We start from the raw sequence: 16,091 nt of genomic DNA on the forward strand, positions 1-16,091 counted from the left end.
TTTTTCCAATTTTGTGCTTTTAATTTTCTCTTACGTACTGGTAGGACTTTCAGTGCAATGTTCAATAGAAACAGTGGTGCCTGTGAAAGTGTTCTTTCTGATTTTCAAGGAAATACTTTTAATATTTTCCCATTTAGGAGTGATGTGCTGGAACCAATTTTTAGCAGCTAGCAAGAGCCAATCATTAACTTTTCATGAATTTTGCATGAAAATACAATCATTATTAAAAATTAAATTATATAAATGTAATTAATTAAATCATATTAAAACAAAAGTAATACATTCTGAAATACATTCTGAAAACTCACCACTTCCTACTTTATTTTATGTCATCTTGCTGTTATCAGTGCTCTTGAGGTTATTTACATATCTTGTGTCTGCGTGGTGAAAATACTATATAATGATGTGATATGTGCATTCTTTTTCCAACTTCATGGTCAGTGACATCACGTTGATAGCTTTGAATTGGCCATGGTACTAGTATTTACACCATGGAAAGTGGCAAATGCTACCAATCAGGGTTTTTAATTTTCCTTAAGAGCCTGTTGTTAAACATTTACTAACACACCTCTGATCAAGACTGATGTTTGCCACAGGCTCTAGCATTTTCCTAGCCTGTTAACTAAAAAGAAAGGAAATTAAGGAAGAAAAGAAGGGAGGGTGGCAGGGAAATAGGAAGGAAAGGAAAGTAAAAGGGAAGGAAGAAGAGAGGAAGAGCAGACAGGAAAGCTTTAATCAGTGTATTAACCCGAACGTGGTGTTTCCCCCCAGATAGCTGTGATGCTCCTCTGGCGTCTGCCTTGCCCCGGGCTTCCTTCAGCAGCTCCTCAGAGCTGTCCAGCAGCCACGGCCCTGGCTTTGCAAGTCTTAATCGCAGAGACGGTGAGTCTGCAACTGTCTTCTTGTCAGTCTACCCTGATTCTTTCACAGACAGAATTATTTTCTTTAGTTCATAATCCTTCTTATAGCTCAAAAATTAATTATACTGAGTTTAATGAAATTGAAGAAAGCAGCAGGTTCATCATATCAGCTAGTATTCATCTGCTAGCTTTCTTCTTGCTTATCATCCATTTTTTGGTTTGTTTTGATATCTTCCTTCCCTATTGATTGCCAGAAAATGATCATCAATAAGATTTATGAGAAGGGAATTATTGGAGTCTAGATTATTTCCAGGGTTATCATCCCTTTTTAGTTTTAGGACCTGCAATAGAAGGGTGACCAGTCAAGTGCGCTGGTCATAATAACTAAAACAGCACATGAAGGAGCCAGTGCTGCAGCCACTGGGGAAAACTGAACAGGCCACTGCATGATGTTTGAGAGATGTGAAGCTGCCAAAGGATGTCATGGGAAAATGACTCCATCCCAGGACTTGGCCTGGGAGGACACCAGGTGAAGGCTGCTACTGAGAATAAAGATTCCCTTCCTATTAGTGGGAAGGGAGTTGATGACTTACTTTTTGGAAAGGTCCATTTCTGCTACTTGAATGTTGTCGAGTGAATTACCTCTTCTATTGCACAAATAATAATTCAGTGGATTAAATAAGTGAATACATACACTTCAAATTCAAATGCTTTGCTACTTTTTTTGGATTAACTTTTATTGGAGTATGGTTGCTTTACAGTGTTGTGTTAGCCTCCACTGCACAGCAAAATGAATCAGCCATACACATACAGATATCCCCTCCCTTTTGGACTTCCCTCCCACTTAGGTTACCACAGTGCATTAGGTAGAGTTCCCTGTGCTATACAGTATGTTCCCATCAGTTGTCTATTTTATACATAGTATCAATAATGTATATATGTCAATCCCAGTCCCCTACTTCCTCCCACCCTACCCCTTTCCCCCTTGGTATCCATACATTTGTTCTCTACGTCTGTGTCTCTATTTCTGCTTTTGTTTTGCCACTGTTTTAAGGGATGGATTTTTTAAATGAAAGATTAATTCAGAAAGTAAAAGTTAAAATTAACTGTGTCCCATGTAAATGCACTGCTGTAAATTCTGGAGATACTAGTAACGAATTGAGTGTTTTCCTCCCTTTCTCTGACATTTCTAAGATCAGAGTTTAAGTCTAGCTTGAACCTTACTGTGTCCTTAAGGATCAAATTTGGGAACCTAGTAAGTGATCAAATAGATTGGCAGGGAAGAGTAAGAACACAGGTGAAGAAATTCAATGAGCTCAGGATGGGAAGGCCTGTCCATTAATTGTCCACCTTCATGGTCTTTTCCCAGGAAAAAGCATGTTGTGGCCAGATATGTACTCTTCAAAGCATCATTCATAATCATTTTTAGCACCCCAGTAAAAATATATTCTCATTGAAACCAGATTTCAATGAGATCAGTTATCAGATTACCCATTTTCGGTGTGATGGTTATTCTAATATCAGCTTAACATCTAAACTTTCCAGTGGTTTCCCTAAAATTGTAAAAACTAAATAAGCCATATTTAGTTAGTTTAAAGAGGCCCAAGGGGCTTGTGTGTTGTGTTTCTAATTTGCATGTGTAGAGTATCTTTATGATTCAGGCCTCCAGTGCTATCAGTATGGTGGCACTGGGAAGTTTATAAACATTAGAAGGGAAAATCCTGAAGCTTAAGATGAACTTATTTCCATTATATTTAATTAAAAAAATAATAACTCAGAATATTATAAGCCATCCTTATAAAATGGTAAATACAAAGCTTATCTTTTATATTTAAACTACTCTCTTTGCAAATTTAAATTAATTATTTTAAGAGTGGCAGTCAACTAATGAGGTTTTATTTTTAATGGTTGTTGCTACTCTGATTGCATGTAGTGTACATTTCACTAAATATTCCTAGATATCACCACCTGATTTCAGACCCATTTCTAAAACATGCTTTAGACAGCACAATTTATCAATATTCCTTCTGAAGGATTATCTATATGTGTTTTCTGTTAAAAGCTAGCATCCCAGAGTCTTTATTGACACTTCCTTTGCCTTGGTAAATGCTGGAGAACATATTAGTTCACTTTAGTTTAGATTATTATGTAAAATGTGGATAGTATGAAATGTGGATGAATATAATGAGGGCGATGATTCTTCATATATAGTAGTTTTAGCTTTTTTGAATATTTTGTGTATGATCTAGTGGGGAAAATCATTTTAGACTCCCTGTTGTATGGTTAAAATTTCCTTGGTCTGTGTTGTGGTATTTGGAAGTTTTAAAGAAGGTGGTCTGTCTTACACCCCTAGTTTCTTATTTTTCCCATAAGTCATTGCGCTTCTAGAATGTTCATTAAGAATTAGAAATGTCTCAAATATCAGAGTGTCCACCAAGAACTTTATGCATAGCAGCTGATCAATTCATCTACCTGATACATAAAGGTAGTAAGAGAATAGTCTATACATAATTTTTGATTGTATATGTGTGCATGTATATAAATTTGACCCACTGTATAAACCCCCAAAGCCAAATAATTCCAACTTTAAGGCATTTTATGATTTTAAAGTACTTCACTGATTCAACACATAGCAAATGTTAATTAATTGACTAGAACTTATTGCACATTTCATGTTTTCTCTCTTACGTATTTTTTACTTACGCAATTTATTTATGTATTTATTTTGTTTTCTATTAATTTATGAAAAGTAGTAAAATATTTCTTAGAAAAGACTTTGCAATAAATAGAAGAAAGAAGTCTGTGAAGGATATTGAGAGGGATATGAGCAGAGAAGTTAGGAGAGATCCAGGTGTTTCTAGGGGCAGGTGGGCCAAAGCAGAGAGATGCAGACCAGGAGCTTTGAAAACCATAATTCCTGAGCATGTTACCACCTGTTTGCCAGTATTTTCTGTGAGCTCCCTAATGGAAGTGTTGGTTATTGTAGAGATAGTAATGGGCTAGTATCATCACTCAACATTGGACTAAGTGCTCCTGGGGTTTACTTTTGAAATCTCTAGTCTGGTTCCTCTAGCATTCCCATTTTGAAGTCTGGGATTGGGTTCCAGGTAATACATTTAACAAAGTATCCACTCTGAGGTCATACACCTTACCTTTTTATACAAAGAAACACAAATTGCTGGAAATGCCTGAATGTATAATTTTTCAGAACTGATGGATTTTTTTAAGGAGTAAAACACAGACACGTACATTTATTCATATACCTATGCAAGAAAATTGATGCCATTAGATAAAAATGTAAAGTTCTTGAAGCTTTACAGTCAAATTGGGTTTGACTATTCATATTAGCTGAATTTGTTTCCATCAATATTAAATTGATGTTTCCTAGAATTACAAGTGACCTAATATTTCTCATATAAAATCAAGATTGCTGAAATCTGTGTATTCTAAATAAGAACATGCTATAATATTGACTTCATTTTTTTCTTCTCAAAAATCTCCTAAAGAAACTTTATCCAGTTTATCCAAGTTTATTCAAAACAAAAGTTAAAAAACCAAAAGTAAAAAAACTACCTTAGAGTAAACCATGCTGGACTTTCATTCTAGGTCTTGCATGTGAAAATAGCCTTTTGATTTTACAATTATTGTTACTCTAGGTGACCCTTCATGAAACTGGCTTTAGCATTTCAGATGCTGCTTTCCAACTCTGGATAACATGTTCTCTTTAGCCACGTGACGTGTTCTCTTTAGTCACCTCAGGCATGGTGGTGAGATGCGTGGTCTGGCCAGAGCTGATTGAGATTGATTAGGAGGAAGTGTACACACATTTTGTTCTCCTTTTTTGTTCCCCCAAAGTGCTTGCATAAACAATCATCCCCAGAAAGAAGGACCACTCCATTCATGGCCCAGATTCTGAAAATCACTCCCTCTAATGCAGCAAGCCAGTCATCACTGACAGCGCAAATGAGACTGCTTTAAATTTAACTTGATCAAAAATGGCATTTCAGATTACTGTATTGTGTATTGCAGACAGAAAGTAGATGGAGACAAGCTGATCTGACTGGATGTTTTCTTTTCTCTTTGTAATTCTGCACCTTTCCCATACTGAGACATTGATCATATTTCCTCACAACAGACTTATGTGTTGGTGGAGCCAGGAAAGATTTTGTCTAATGCTCCCAATACAATTAAAGTTTGAGCATATTAGAAACAATTCTCAGCATTAAGATATTTATTTCTCACTTGAGGAAGTACATTTACTAGTACAAGTTAATACTCCAGGTTTTAGCAGGAAATAAATACACATGTTTAGATTAGGAGAAAATGCTTAGGCCTGGGTATCAGACACTAAATATTTTCTTATAACCTGGAACGTCTGATTGTTTGGACTCTGCAATATCCCAAATAAGCTATGATGTAAAATTCATTGTCTTTTACAAAGAAATGTTAGAAAATGGAAAGAGTGAATAATAATTTTAAATATCTAAACATATATCAACTCCTGATATAAATCAGAATATTATTGAATACATCAAAAATGTTTGATGCAAATCTTATAATAATAAACTTGTCCCTCGTATTTTTTCATAAAATCATAGTTCTCCAGTATTTCTATCTTTTATTCACAGGCTAGGTGCCTGGTAGAACTGGTCAGTATTCCCAAATACTAGTCTGAGCAATTCAGATTGCAATAAAAGGGCTTGCAAACCAGATTTTTATAAAGGCATATGAATGTACTGGGGAATTTTTGCCTCTGGATGTCAGATTTTTCATTCTGTTTATCTGTGCTTCCTAAAAGTTTTTAGACCTATTAGGGCCAAGACACATTCTTTTTCCGATTTTTCTTAACAAATGATCCTGCAGACGCAAATGTGGGTATTGAGTGCAGTGGACAGGCCAAATGTAATAGCATCCATGTAAAATACACCCATGTACTAAAGCACAGAGCACTGTCTTGGCAACCATGCAACTTTATTAAATCAAAGCATGATGGTAGCATCTGAGAGGAGAAGCCCCCAAATCCCAGGGTTCGTGCAGACCCTGCCGCACAGTTGTCACACAGAACTCATCTGCTCAGATTCTCCCATGGTCCTTTTCAAGGTCTGGAGTCTCCAGGTTACCTCCATAGAACCTAAGATGCTAGATGAGACAAACCAGAACAAACCAAACGTGTTTTTCAGCGTTGTCAACAGCCTTCAGGGAGGCAATGTTGTCATTTCTCTCTACCGAGTAGCCCAAATTATAGCACTACCCCCAGAATAAGGCAATCCTCAGTCTCTTTTGGATTCAGTAGACTCTTTTGAATGGGTGAGCATCTTCCAGGGATGCTCAGATTTCTTTGTTCCTGCTTCTTTCCAAGACAGTATTTGGGTTACAGAAGGGCTCATGCCCTCATGGAGCTGGATGGTGGGGCTTTTCATGTTGGGGCTCAGCTCCTTGCTATCTGCTGAAGGGAGTTTGTCTGCTTTTAACGCTGAGGGTTACTTGGCACCTGCTCCTGAAGCCTGCGGCGGATTTACCTCTTGGTAAGACCGTGTTCCCAGGGAACAGGTCATTGTCCCTTCCGGGATCTTTGCGATGTCACTTCTTGCCTCCCTGAAGCCTGCCCGTGAGTCTCATTTGGTTTCCAGCCTTGAGCAGCCTTGGTTACAGGTTTAATTTGCCTTTGCCAAGTTGACCTTCTGTTCAGATCCAGTCAGACTCTCATCTCACTTCTGTGCCCCCTTTTGATGGCCTGTGGGCAGTCTGGTTCACCATGCCAAGGGGAAAAAGATCGTCAAATGGTTTTGTCCTGGCAGTTTAGTCCAGAAGTAACATTATCACTTCCACTGAGAGCTTGTTGGCCAGAGCTGGTCACATAGCCCCACCCAACCACCAGGGGGCGTGGAAATCGCAATCCTCCAAGTGCCTGGAAGGTAGAAGAAGGGAAATAGCTGGCAACCATTAGTAATGACTACACAGCCCCCTACAAGGTGATCTCCCAGAATTCCAAATGGAAGCCAAGACAAAGCCTTTCCACAGCTTGCTTATTCCTCTCACTTTTCTGATCCCCCTGGGACTTCGCTCCTGAGCAAGGTGTCTGAATCACCCTCCCACCACCTTTTACCCTTCCTCCGTTTCCTCTCTTTCCCACGATCCTCTGGGTTCCCATCTCTTCTTCCTGCCAAAGAGGGAGACATCACACGTCCTGTTTCCTATTTTCTGAGTTGATCTTTGCCCTCCCTGGCTTCTCTAGGGCTTCATGGGATAATGATCACGGGCTAACATGATTTACCAGAGAGGAATGAAAAACACAACCGTTTATCCTTGCAAAATCATGTCTGTGTTTATAATCTGCACAGTTATCTCATGGTGGCCACAATTTTGCCATAGTATTTTTCCAAGCGTAAGTACTGCCTATGACGTACTTGGCAACTTCCCAAAAGATATGTGGAAGCCCTTCTAAGCACTATCCAAATTCAAAAATAGTGGTCTAGCAAATTCTACTCTGTTCTTTTCCAAAGTAATTTCACTTTTATATCATGTATAATATACAAAAATGTTCATGAAAGTTATTTATTTAACAGTATGTATCCTTGACATACACCATGATGTCTTTGTTTACTCCACTTTTTTTTTTTTTTTTTTTTTTCGGTATGCGGGCCTCTCACTGTTGTGGCCTCTCCCGTTGCGGAGCACAGGCTCCGGATGCGCAGGCCCAGCGGCCATGGCTCACGGGCCCAGCCGCTCCGCGGCATATGGGATCCTCCCAGACCGGGGCACAAACCCGTATCCCCTGCATCGGCAGGCGGACTCTCAACCACTGCGCCACCAGGGAGGCCCTGTTTACTCCACTTTTAATAAATGTTATTGGCATCCCTATGGATATATATTTTGTCCCATCACATACTGCTTTACTCATCCAATGCAACTGCATTACCTCTTGTAGGGATATTCCCTTTTTTTCTGTTTGGAGTCACTGATGAAAGACGTACCAAGTGAGGTGACCTTCAATCCTGCCAAAGGGATGATGTTCAATTAGCAACCTTTCATGAGGCATCCGGGATCACTAATGATACATGGATCCTATGTTAAATCAAAGCACACAGGAGTCTTGAACTTCTGGTTTAACGTGTGGCAAACAGACTGGTCCAGGAAGACCACAGCCAGTGACAAAGGCTAATGGAATATCTCCGTGGACCCTGTGGCCAGCTACTCCCACCTTTACTCTGAACATTAATGAGGATCTTCCGGACTAGGGGCTGCCGGAAGGTGGCATTTCAGGGGTTCCCTGTTCTCTCTGTCCTGTGATCCTTGCAGTATACTCTTCCCTTGTTGCTCTGTTTCCTCCAAGGAAATCCAGTGGAGCAGGCTTTTCTCTGACACAAAATAATGCCATACTTTGCTGGGGATGAATGCCTACCCCCCAAAAAATGCACCTTTGTCAGTAGTATTTACATTTTGTGATGCTTAGACCTCATCCTTTTTGCATTCTCATTTTACTACTCTATTTTGTATAGCAACTCATCTGTACATATCTCTTTTTATCCAAGGCTTTCACAGTGTGCTTACAAATTGTAATGAATTCAGCTACATAACATCTCTAAAAAAAATGGAAGTTTTACCATCAATGGACTTTTTTTCCAAAGGCTTCTCTGGCTAAGTGAGCAGTCAAGTATGGATAGATAATCTAGTACTCACGGTTTTATTTCTGAGCATCTCACCCTTGCATTTCCTGACATGATCCTACACTGAATTTAGTTAAAAAGAAAAAGGAGCCATTGTTTTAAGAAGAGTAACGGCGCGTCCCTGGGAAGTGGTGGGGGCCTTTGAGCAGAGTGCCTGGTCTCCTGCCCTTCTGGGCATCCTGGATTCCTCACTGTGCTCTACATATCAGAGGGAGATGCAGCTATTCTGAGTGGCCTCAAGGATGATCTGGAATCATATCTGTTCTGAATAACTCAGGGGGCCTCTGAAAGATGCACAATGATGCTTTTATAGAATTAGACCAGACCTCGGAGCTGCATCTCTCATAAACATGAAGATTTCATGGGAGATGCACAAATAAACTTGGTCATACATTTTATTCAGTCATGAATGAGGTATTTAGTACATGTTCGGATGATTTATAGGCTTGCTGGGCAATTCTTATTTTACTTCTAAGGTGAGAAATTAGCAAAATCATCTTATAGTCTTGTCAATACAGAACTTCAAACAAATAAGAACTGCAAAGCCTAAGATCAACTCAGATCCGAATGCCTCTCTACTGTGTGTTTCTTTAAAACTTGGTCAGAAGTGTCTATGAGAGAAGCAAAACAAAACACACAGTAGCAATGGATTTTTGTTTATTTTATGCAGAAAGAGCTGCAGCCATGAATGTTAAATGCCAAGGGCATTGACAGTTGTCCCTCGGGACACTGCACACAGAACTTAAAGGAGTCACATGTGAACAGTCACACTGTGCTTTTTTTCTTTAATATTACTGGCATTTGAATTTGAATCTACAAGTATACACTTATTTTTTATTTAATTTTTAATTGTCTGTTTACAAAACCATTATAAGGTATGTCTGCATTTAGTACAGGAATCTGTTTTACAATTAGGCAGCTGTGTGTAATTTTTTTTCATTATGGATGCAGTTTTTGGAAAACTACCTGTTCTCTCCTGCTCAGGCTGCTAGCAGACTGCAAGAAGCACAGCAGAAAGGGAATCAGAGGTTACCTAGACAGGTCCAGAGGGAGGATTTCTGCATTTTTTACATCCTGATAGCCAGAAATGGTATATGTAGATAGTTGGAATTGCTCCTTAAGAAATCAGAGCTGAAGCAAATGCTTAAATTTCCCTCAGCAATGTAGGCAGGGTTGTGACAAAAACATCAATATATAAATCCCAGAGATCTCTGAGTGGGATGGTCAGGGAGCATCCCCAGAGCCTGCCGCCCTATGGCCCCTTTTTCCTGGGAACATCGGTCACTCCTGCTTATCTCACCCTCTCCCCACTCACCCAGCCCTGCCTGGACTCTGGAATGAGTTTTCTGTGAATTAAGATGCATTTAAGTGAGGAAAGAAATACACAGAGCTTGATGAGCTCCCATTTGAGACAATGTAATGAAGATCTTGGAGGGAAACTTCCCTCGGTTACCATTTCAATTTAGCTATTTACTTGCTTGACATTTAGATGCCCTGGAGATAGGTGAGTCTGTTCACTTCAAATTATCCCACTTGACTTTGCTCCCTTAGGTATCTTTCTGCTCTGGACCTTGTTCCAACTTGAAGAAGGCATGAGCTATTCTCCTTTTCACCTCTGGGTAATTTCCCCCTCTGCACAAAGCTGACACTCATTATGACAGTGTATGCCCCGTGGCCACCAGGAGTAGGGGTCATTTTCATCTTGATCAGTGACCAGAATAATTAGGGCCCTAGCTGAGAGTTTCCTGTTCAGCCTTTCCTCTCCCCAGAGACACAAATCACTGCCTGTGTCTGAGCCAACCAAAGGTGGGGGAAACAATCACACAGGGATAACTAGAGACAGAAACCTTCCAATATATCTGCCAGTATATCAATATAAAAGACAGTCTGGCTATCGATAAGCAAACAATACTGAATAACTGACAAATCACAGGGATATGTTCTTAGAAGGGGTAGAGAATGAAAAGGGAGCTAAGCTTTAATAAAATACCCTCACCCGAACCTAAAATGATTGTTTTTTGCTTGTCTGCAAAGCAGAGATTGTAACACCTGTCCCACTTGCCTGGTGCATGGAGGAGTTGTGAAGTAGCACTTAGAGCATCTGGGAGGGTCCTGAACACATCACATGCTTGTGACAAGTTTTGGCTTTCCTCATTTTCTCTCCTTTATCTAGTATAAAGTGGCAGGTAACGGGCCATTCAGTAATGACAAGACTGCAATGCCCCACACTCTGGATGTCACCCCTCTTTCACCATGACTGTCTCCCGTCTTGTGATCGTGTATGGGAGAGAAAGTATTGTGCCAGATGCTCTAACACAGCTTCTTGAGTTCTCATTGCAGCCCTAAAGCATACCTATCACACTTTGCTGGGAGGGATGTTTTGTGTTCAGTGTCCTAAGCTGTGGAACCTTGTTCTGTGCAAGTCAGACCCTCTGGACATGTTTTCCTTTGTATAAGTTGTGACACTTTATTCAACTAAGGGGCTGAGGCAGGAGACAGGAGGGTGACAATGGAAAAAGACAGTCTGTGGTGTGGTCAGGGGAAGAGCTGGGTGGGAGGGCAAGTGCCCTTCTTGTGGGTTCAGCACTGTTGACTCCAAAACAATAATTGCAAATTCCTGGGCTCTGTTTTCAGGGGGTGCTCGTTCCCAGGGGGAATTTACTGAAGATTTGCAACATTTAATAACGCAGGCTGATCAGTTTCAGAACCGCTGCTCTGCGGCTGCCAGCTGGTGGGGTGGCTGTGCTCAAGCATACCCACTTTAATGTTGTTTCAGTGTATTTTGTTTTGTTTTCCATTACAGAACAGTGATCTCCCTTACCGCTCAGTAAAACTGTTCAGTGTTCCTTAACAGTCCTCAGGTTATATTTGTGCATTTCCCACTTTTTCCAGTCATTAGAAAAAAGGGCATCTACCCCAGTGGACTGCGTGCATGGGCGAATGCACAGTAACTCACATCATCACCCTACAGGGGTCTGGGGTGGCTGTGTTATCCAGCTGAAATGAATTCCTTTGCAGCACAGGGAATTCTGCAGTTTCATTACTTTATCAGAGTACCTACTTAATCAGATAGCTTAATTTGCATACCAGTAGCACCTTCTCACCACCGGTAAGGAATATGACATGTTCAAGGTTGATTACCTGCAGATGTTGAAGAGTGGTTGACAGAGATGTGGCTGCATCTGTGGGAGAGGCTGGTCCCAGGGCAACAGGCTGGAAGCATGCTGATGCTTTTTACTCTGTTGCATTTCTGTGCATGTGGTACCCGTGTTAATGATACTTCCTGCTTCAAGAGAGATTAAAGATGACAGAGAAAGATTGTGAAACGCAAAAAGAAAAAGTATCTTCAGTACATTCTTTACAACTTTGATACTAAGAATACAGGACATTTAGCAGTTTCTCAGAGATTTAAACGGATTCATATAAAACTTCAAATGTAGAACCTTTAAGTTAAAATGATCAGCTAAATGCCAACACCTAATTCCTGACTTCTTTGGGCAATTATTATAAAATTACAGGCAGTTTCAGAGTCATGTTCCTTGGGACTATTAGTTAACACTCAGCTAGAACCCAGAAGGACTTAGAATTCATCAAACATTAGATGGAACCTTTGCACAAATCAGTAGAAGTAGGCGGGAGGTGTTGGGTGGTGATCAACCTTGTTATTAAAGACAAAGAAAGACTGAAAATTGTCACAGGTTGGAAGACACTAAGGAGACAAGGTGACTAAATGTAATGTGGGATCCTGGAACAGAAAAAGGGAGTGATTGGAAAAACTGGAGACATCAAAATAAAGTTTGTCGTTTTGGGACCGTTGTACCAGCGTTAATAGCTTAGGTTTGATCAAAATACCATGGTGATGTCAGATATTAACATTAGGACACATTGAGTAAAAAGTAGACAGGAATTCCCTATCCCATCCTTGCAACTCGTTTGTAAATCTGAAATTATTTCAAAATAAAAAGTTTAAAAATGTATTACAGAACCACCAGAGTTGTAGCGTGTTTAAGATGTGGATCAAAGGAAAAGACATTGTGCTTGTGGTTGAGAGGCAATTTTGGAATTTTGGAATAAAGATGGCAGGAAATGAGGAAATCTTAGAAAGAATATGAGTGTTAAAGAATTTGTACGCTTTACATTTTGCTAAGGGTTATACATGTCGTGCAGTTAACAGAGGCCATAGTGAAGCAACACATGTGCCCACTTGCTAGTGTCACCTCCACACCCTGATGTAAGTGCTCCACCTCCATTTTCCTTTGAGCTGTCTTGGAACCATGTCACACACCACCTGACGTGTACTTGGTCGTGACAGCTTTTGTAAACAGGACATGGATGCTAATAAGAGCCCCTAATCAAAAGATAATAAATGTTGTCTAAAGTGTCAGACCTTATTATGACAGCCTCAAATTAGATGTCAGGACAATGGGGAATAATTTGTGTGTGTGTGTGTGTGTGTGTGGTACGCGGGCCTCTCACTGTTGTGGCCTCTCTCGCTGTGGAGCACAGGCTCCGGACGCGCAGGCTCAGCGGCCATGGCTCACGGGCCCAGCCGCTCCGCGGCATGTGGGATCTTCCCGGACCGGGGCACGAACCCGTATCCCCTGCATCGGCAGGCGGACTCTCAACCCCTGCGCCACCAGGGAAGCCTGGGGAATAATGTTTTTAAAGCTAGTATTTTGTGTTAGGGACTATTTACATGACACTGTGTTTTCTAGACACAGATAATTAGCAAAATATCAGTTCCAGAATGCATTTCAAACCTATTTCCCAATTTTTATATTGCATAATCATTTAGATTCAGAAAATTTAATATGACATCTACATCCAAATTCAAAACCCATGTTTCTGTTAAACTAGAAGAACAAAATATATCAATAATACATTCACAGGTATCCCTAATTCTTCGGTTTCTCACAGGCACTGGAGAAAACAAAGCACAGTAATTTCCACTCTGCAGCTATTGTCTTGAATACCTGAGAAACTCCTCCTCATTCACTTCCTCTGGGTTCTCTCACCCTCCTCGCTGCCTTTCTAGAACTCTCCCTCCCTGCACAGAAATCACTTTCACCTCCACCCCTCCCATATTACATTTCAAATTGTTCTGTGAAATGTCTGCTTCTCCTATGAGTCTGTAAGCACCTTGAGTGTAGGGCTATGCCATAGCCATCTTTGTTATCCCAACATTCAACATTATACTTCCTCATGCTGGGAATCCAGAATTAAGGTATTCTAGCTTTATTTTCCTTTATGTCCAACAAAGGGCAAGTCATGCATTGAAGCCAATAAAGACACTAGTTCCAAGCACTGATGTAATGGCATGGTGTTTAGTTGTCCACCTATTACATTAAGCAATTTCACTTAGCGGGACACCCCAATACCAGAGAGTCAGGGGTTATGAACTAAGAAACAAAAAACAATTAATATAGGCTTCATCCATTAACATTTAACCTGTGTTTTTATTTTGTGTTTGTGTGTGTGAGTGTGTTTGTATAATTATGAAGCATTATATAATGCAGAATTTGAAACTATGATTTTCATAAATCTTATTTATGATCCCATTCTTACAGGTTAATATAGATTTCAAAGATTTCTCTGTCTTTACCGGTTTTCTTATTTTTATTCCCACAAAAAGGAGCTGGTGGCTGGTCTCCCCTTGTGTCAAATAAATACCAGTGGCTGCAGATTGACCTTGGAGAAAGAATGGAGGTCACAGCTGTGGCCACCCAGGGAGGATACGGGAGCTCCGACTGGGTGACCAGCTACCTCCTCATGTTCAGCGATGGCGGAAGGAACTGGAAGCAATATCGACGAGAGGAGAGCATCTGGGTATGTGCTTTACTGAAAAGCAGTCTGTCGGAGTATGAATTATGCCAGTTACTGCATGTTGCTCCCCATCTGTCAGGTCAAGCATAGAAACAGAGCCTCCTAAGTTACCTGAAAATGTTTCCACTGAATGTAAGCCACATGTGACATTCCAGAATACACCGTCCATGGCTAATTTATGAAATAAGTAAAAGTAAAACAATTTTATAATGTAGCGAAATATTGAAAATGTCTTCCCATTATTCCTTTAAATGATGTGAAGTCTAAGGAATAAATAAGTCACGTACAACTGATTTTATTTTTGTTTTATAACAAACACAATAGTTTATATTGCCTCAGCCTTTTTTTTTTTTTTTTTTTTTTTTGTGGTACGCAGGCCTCTCACTGTTGTGGCCTCTCCCGTTGTGGAGCACAGGCTCCAGACGCGCAGGCTCAGCAGCCATGGCTCACGGGCCCAGCTGCTCCGTGGCATGTGGGATCTTCCCAGACCCGTGTCCCCTGCATCGGCAGGTGGACTCTCAACCACTGTGCCACCAGGGAAGCCCATGCCTCAGCACTTTTAAATAAAGCAAATTCATTTTCTCTATGCCCTCTGATAAAATGAAATTTCTGAAAGACCCTGAACATGTAAAAATAGATGTAATGGAGAGTCTCTCTGTGGAGTACTTGTATGAGGGATGTGTTGAGTTCCTGCTCCAACAGGAACTTGGACACCATGTGGCCCCTTGTAATTTATGGACAATAGATCCCTAGGATTCTTTGGAAGCATAACTATTTTACATCAGTGACATAGTTTCTACTTTTGATTACATATCCATGCTTCTTTGAGAAGAATTAAATTTTGTTTGCTTAACTTTTTGAATATTAAAATATATGTAATTTATTATATATTTAGCATTTCATATCTTTAAATCACAGTCTGCTCTGAATGAGAAGCTCTAAAAGTAGAGTGTTGTAAAGGTCTGCAGCAGGTTTGCAGTTGGCTGATGGGGTGTGGCCTGAAGAAGATTCATCAGGTGGAGAAGAAATAACTTTTTTCTTCTTATTAAAAATATAATTTAGATGGTTGCCAAGAGCCGGGGGAAGGGAGGAATGGACTGTAAGTGCTTTAATGGAGACAAAGTTTCAGTTTGAGAAGATGAAAAAGTTCTTGAGATGGAGGGTGGTGATGTTTGCACAACAATGTGAATGTCAATGTCCAGAACTGTACACTTAAAAGTGGCTAAAATGCTAAACTTTTTATGTATATCTTACCACAATAAAAAAATACACAGTGTATCTTCCATTTAATTTAGGCTAAGAAGTTGTATAACTTAAATAAATTTTTTTTTCTTAATTCAGGGTAAGAAGAAAATTGTCAGCTAAAAAGCCGTATGTCTTAGCACATAGCTTATCTATAAAACTAACAGGCAACAAAATGATACTATTCGTTGGGTAACAAACTGCCCTCATTTGAATTTCCTTAGAACTCTGTAACTTATTATAACGTAATAGATTGTGGTCTACTTAATTTCTTATCCCTGGAGCTTTTATTAGTCAGTCAATAAATGTTGATGCAAATTGAATCAAGAAAAACTAGTTAGTTGTCTAATACTAGATAAAAGAACAAAGTGGGAGGGGATATGGGAGTGTTTTTAGGGCTGGCTGACCTAAGGTTTCCAAACAAGTAATTGCCATGTGTATGATCAGAAGCAGATATTAATGTTTTGCTCCTTCTAAGAACACCAAGTCCAAAGCAGGG

The 16,091-nt window shown here is 40.0% G+C and overlaps 1 protein-coding gene across 5 annotated transcripts in view; it reads left to right on the top strand.

The window, feature by feature from the left end:
- The first annotated feature begins 770 nt into the window (after positions 1 to 770).
- LOC132492080 (contactin-associated protein-like 3) overlaps positions 771 to 16,091 on the top strand; it is a 154,578-nt gene continuing 139,257 nt past the window's right edge. For 3 of the 5 annotated variants that reach the window (XM_060101288.1, XM_060101289.1, XM_060101293.1), the window contains exons 1-2: positions 771 to 882; positions 14,160 to 14,353. In XM_060101288.1, the coding sequence (XP_059957271.1) occupies positions 14,228 to 14,353 (126 nt within the window). In that variant the 5' untranslated portion in view covers positions 771 to 882; positions 14,160 to 14,227. The remainder of the gene's footprint in view (positions 883 to 14,159; positions 14,354 to 16,091) is intronic. The other 2 variants (XM_060101292.1, XM_060101290.1) reach the window with 2 other exon arrangements.

The sequence above is a fragment of the Mesoplodon densirostris genome, chromosome 6, assembly GCF_025265405.1.
Source record: "Mesoplodon densirostris isolate mMesDen1 chromosome 6, mMesDen1 primary haplotype, whole genome shotgun sequence".
Lineage (NCBI taxonomy): Eukaryota > Metazoa > Chordata > Mammalia > Artiodactyla > Ziphiidae > Mesoplodon > Mesoplodon densirostris.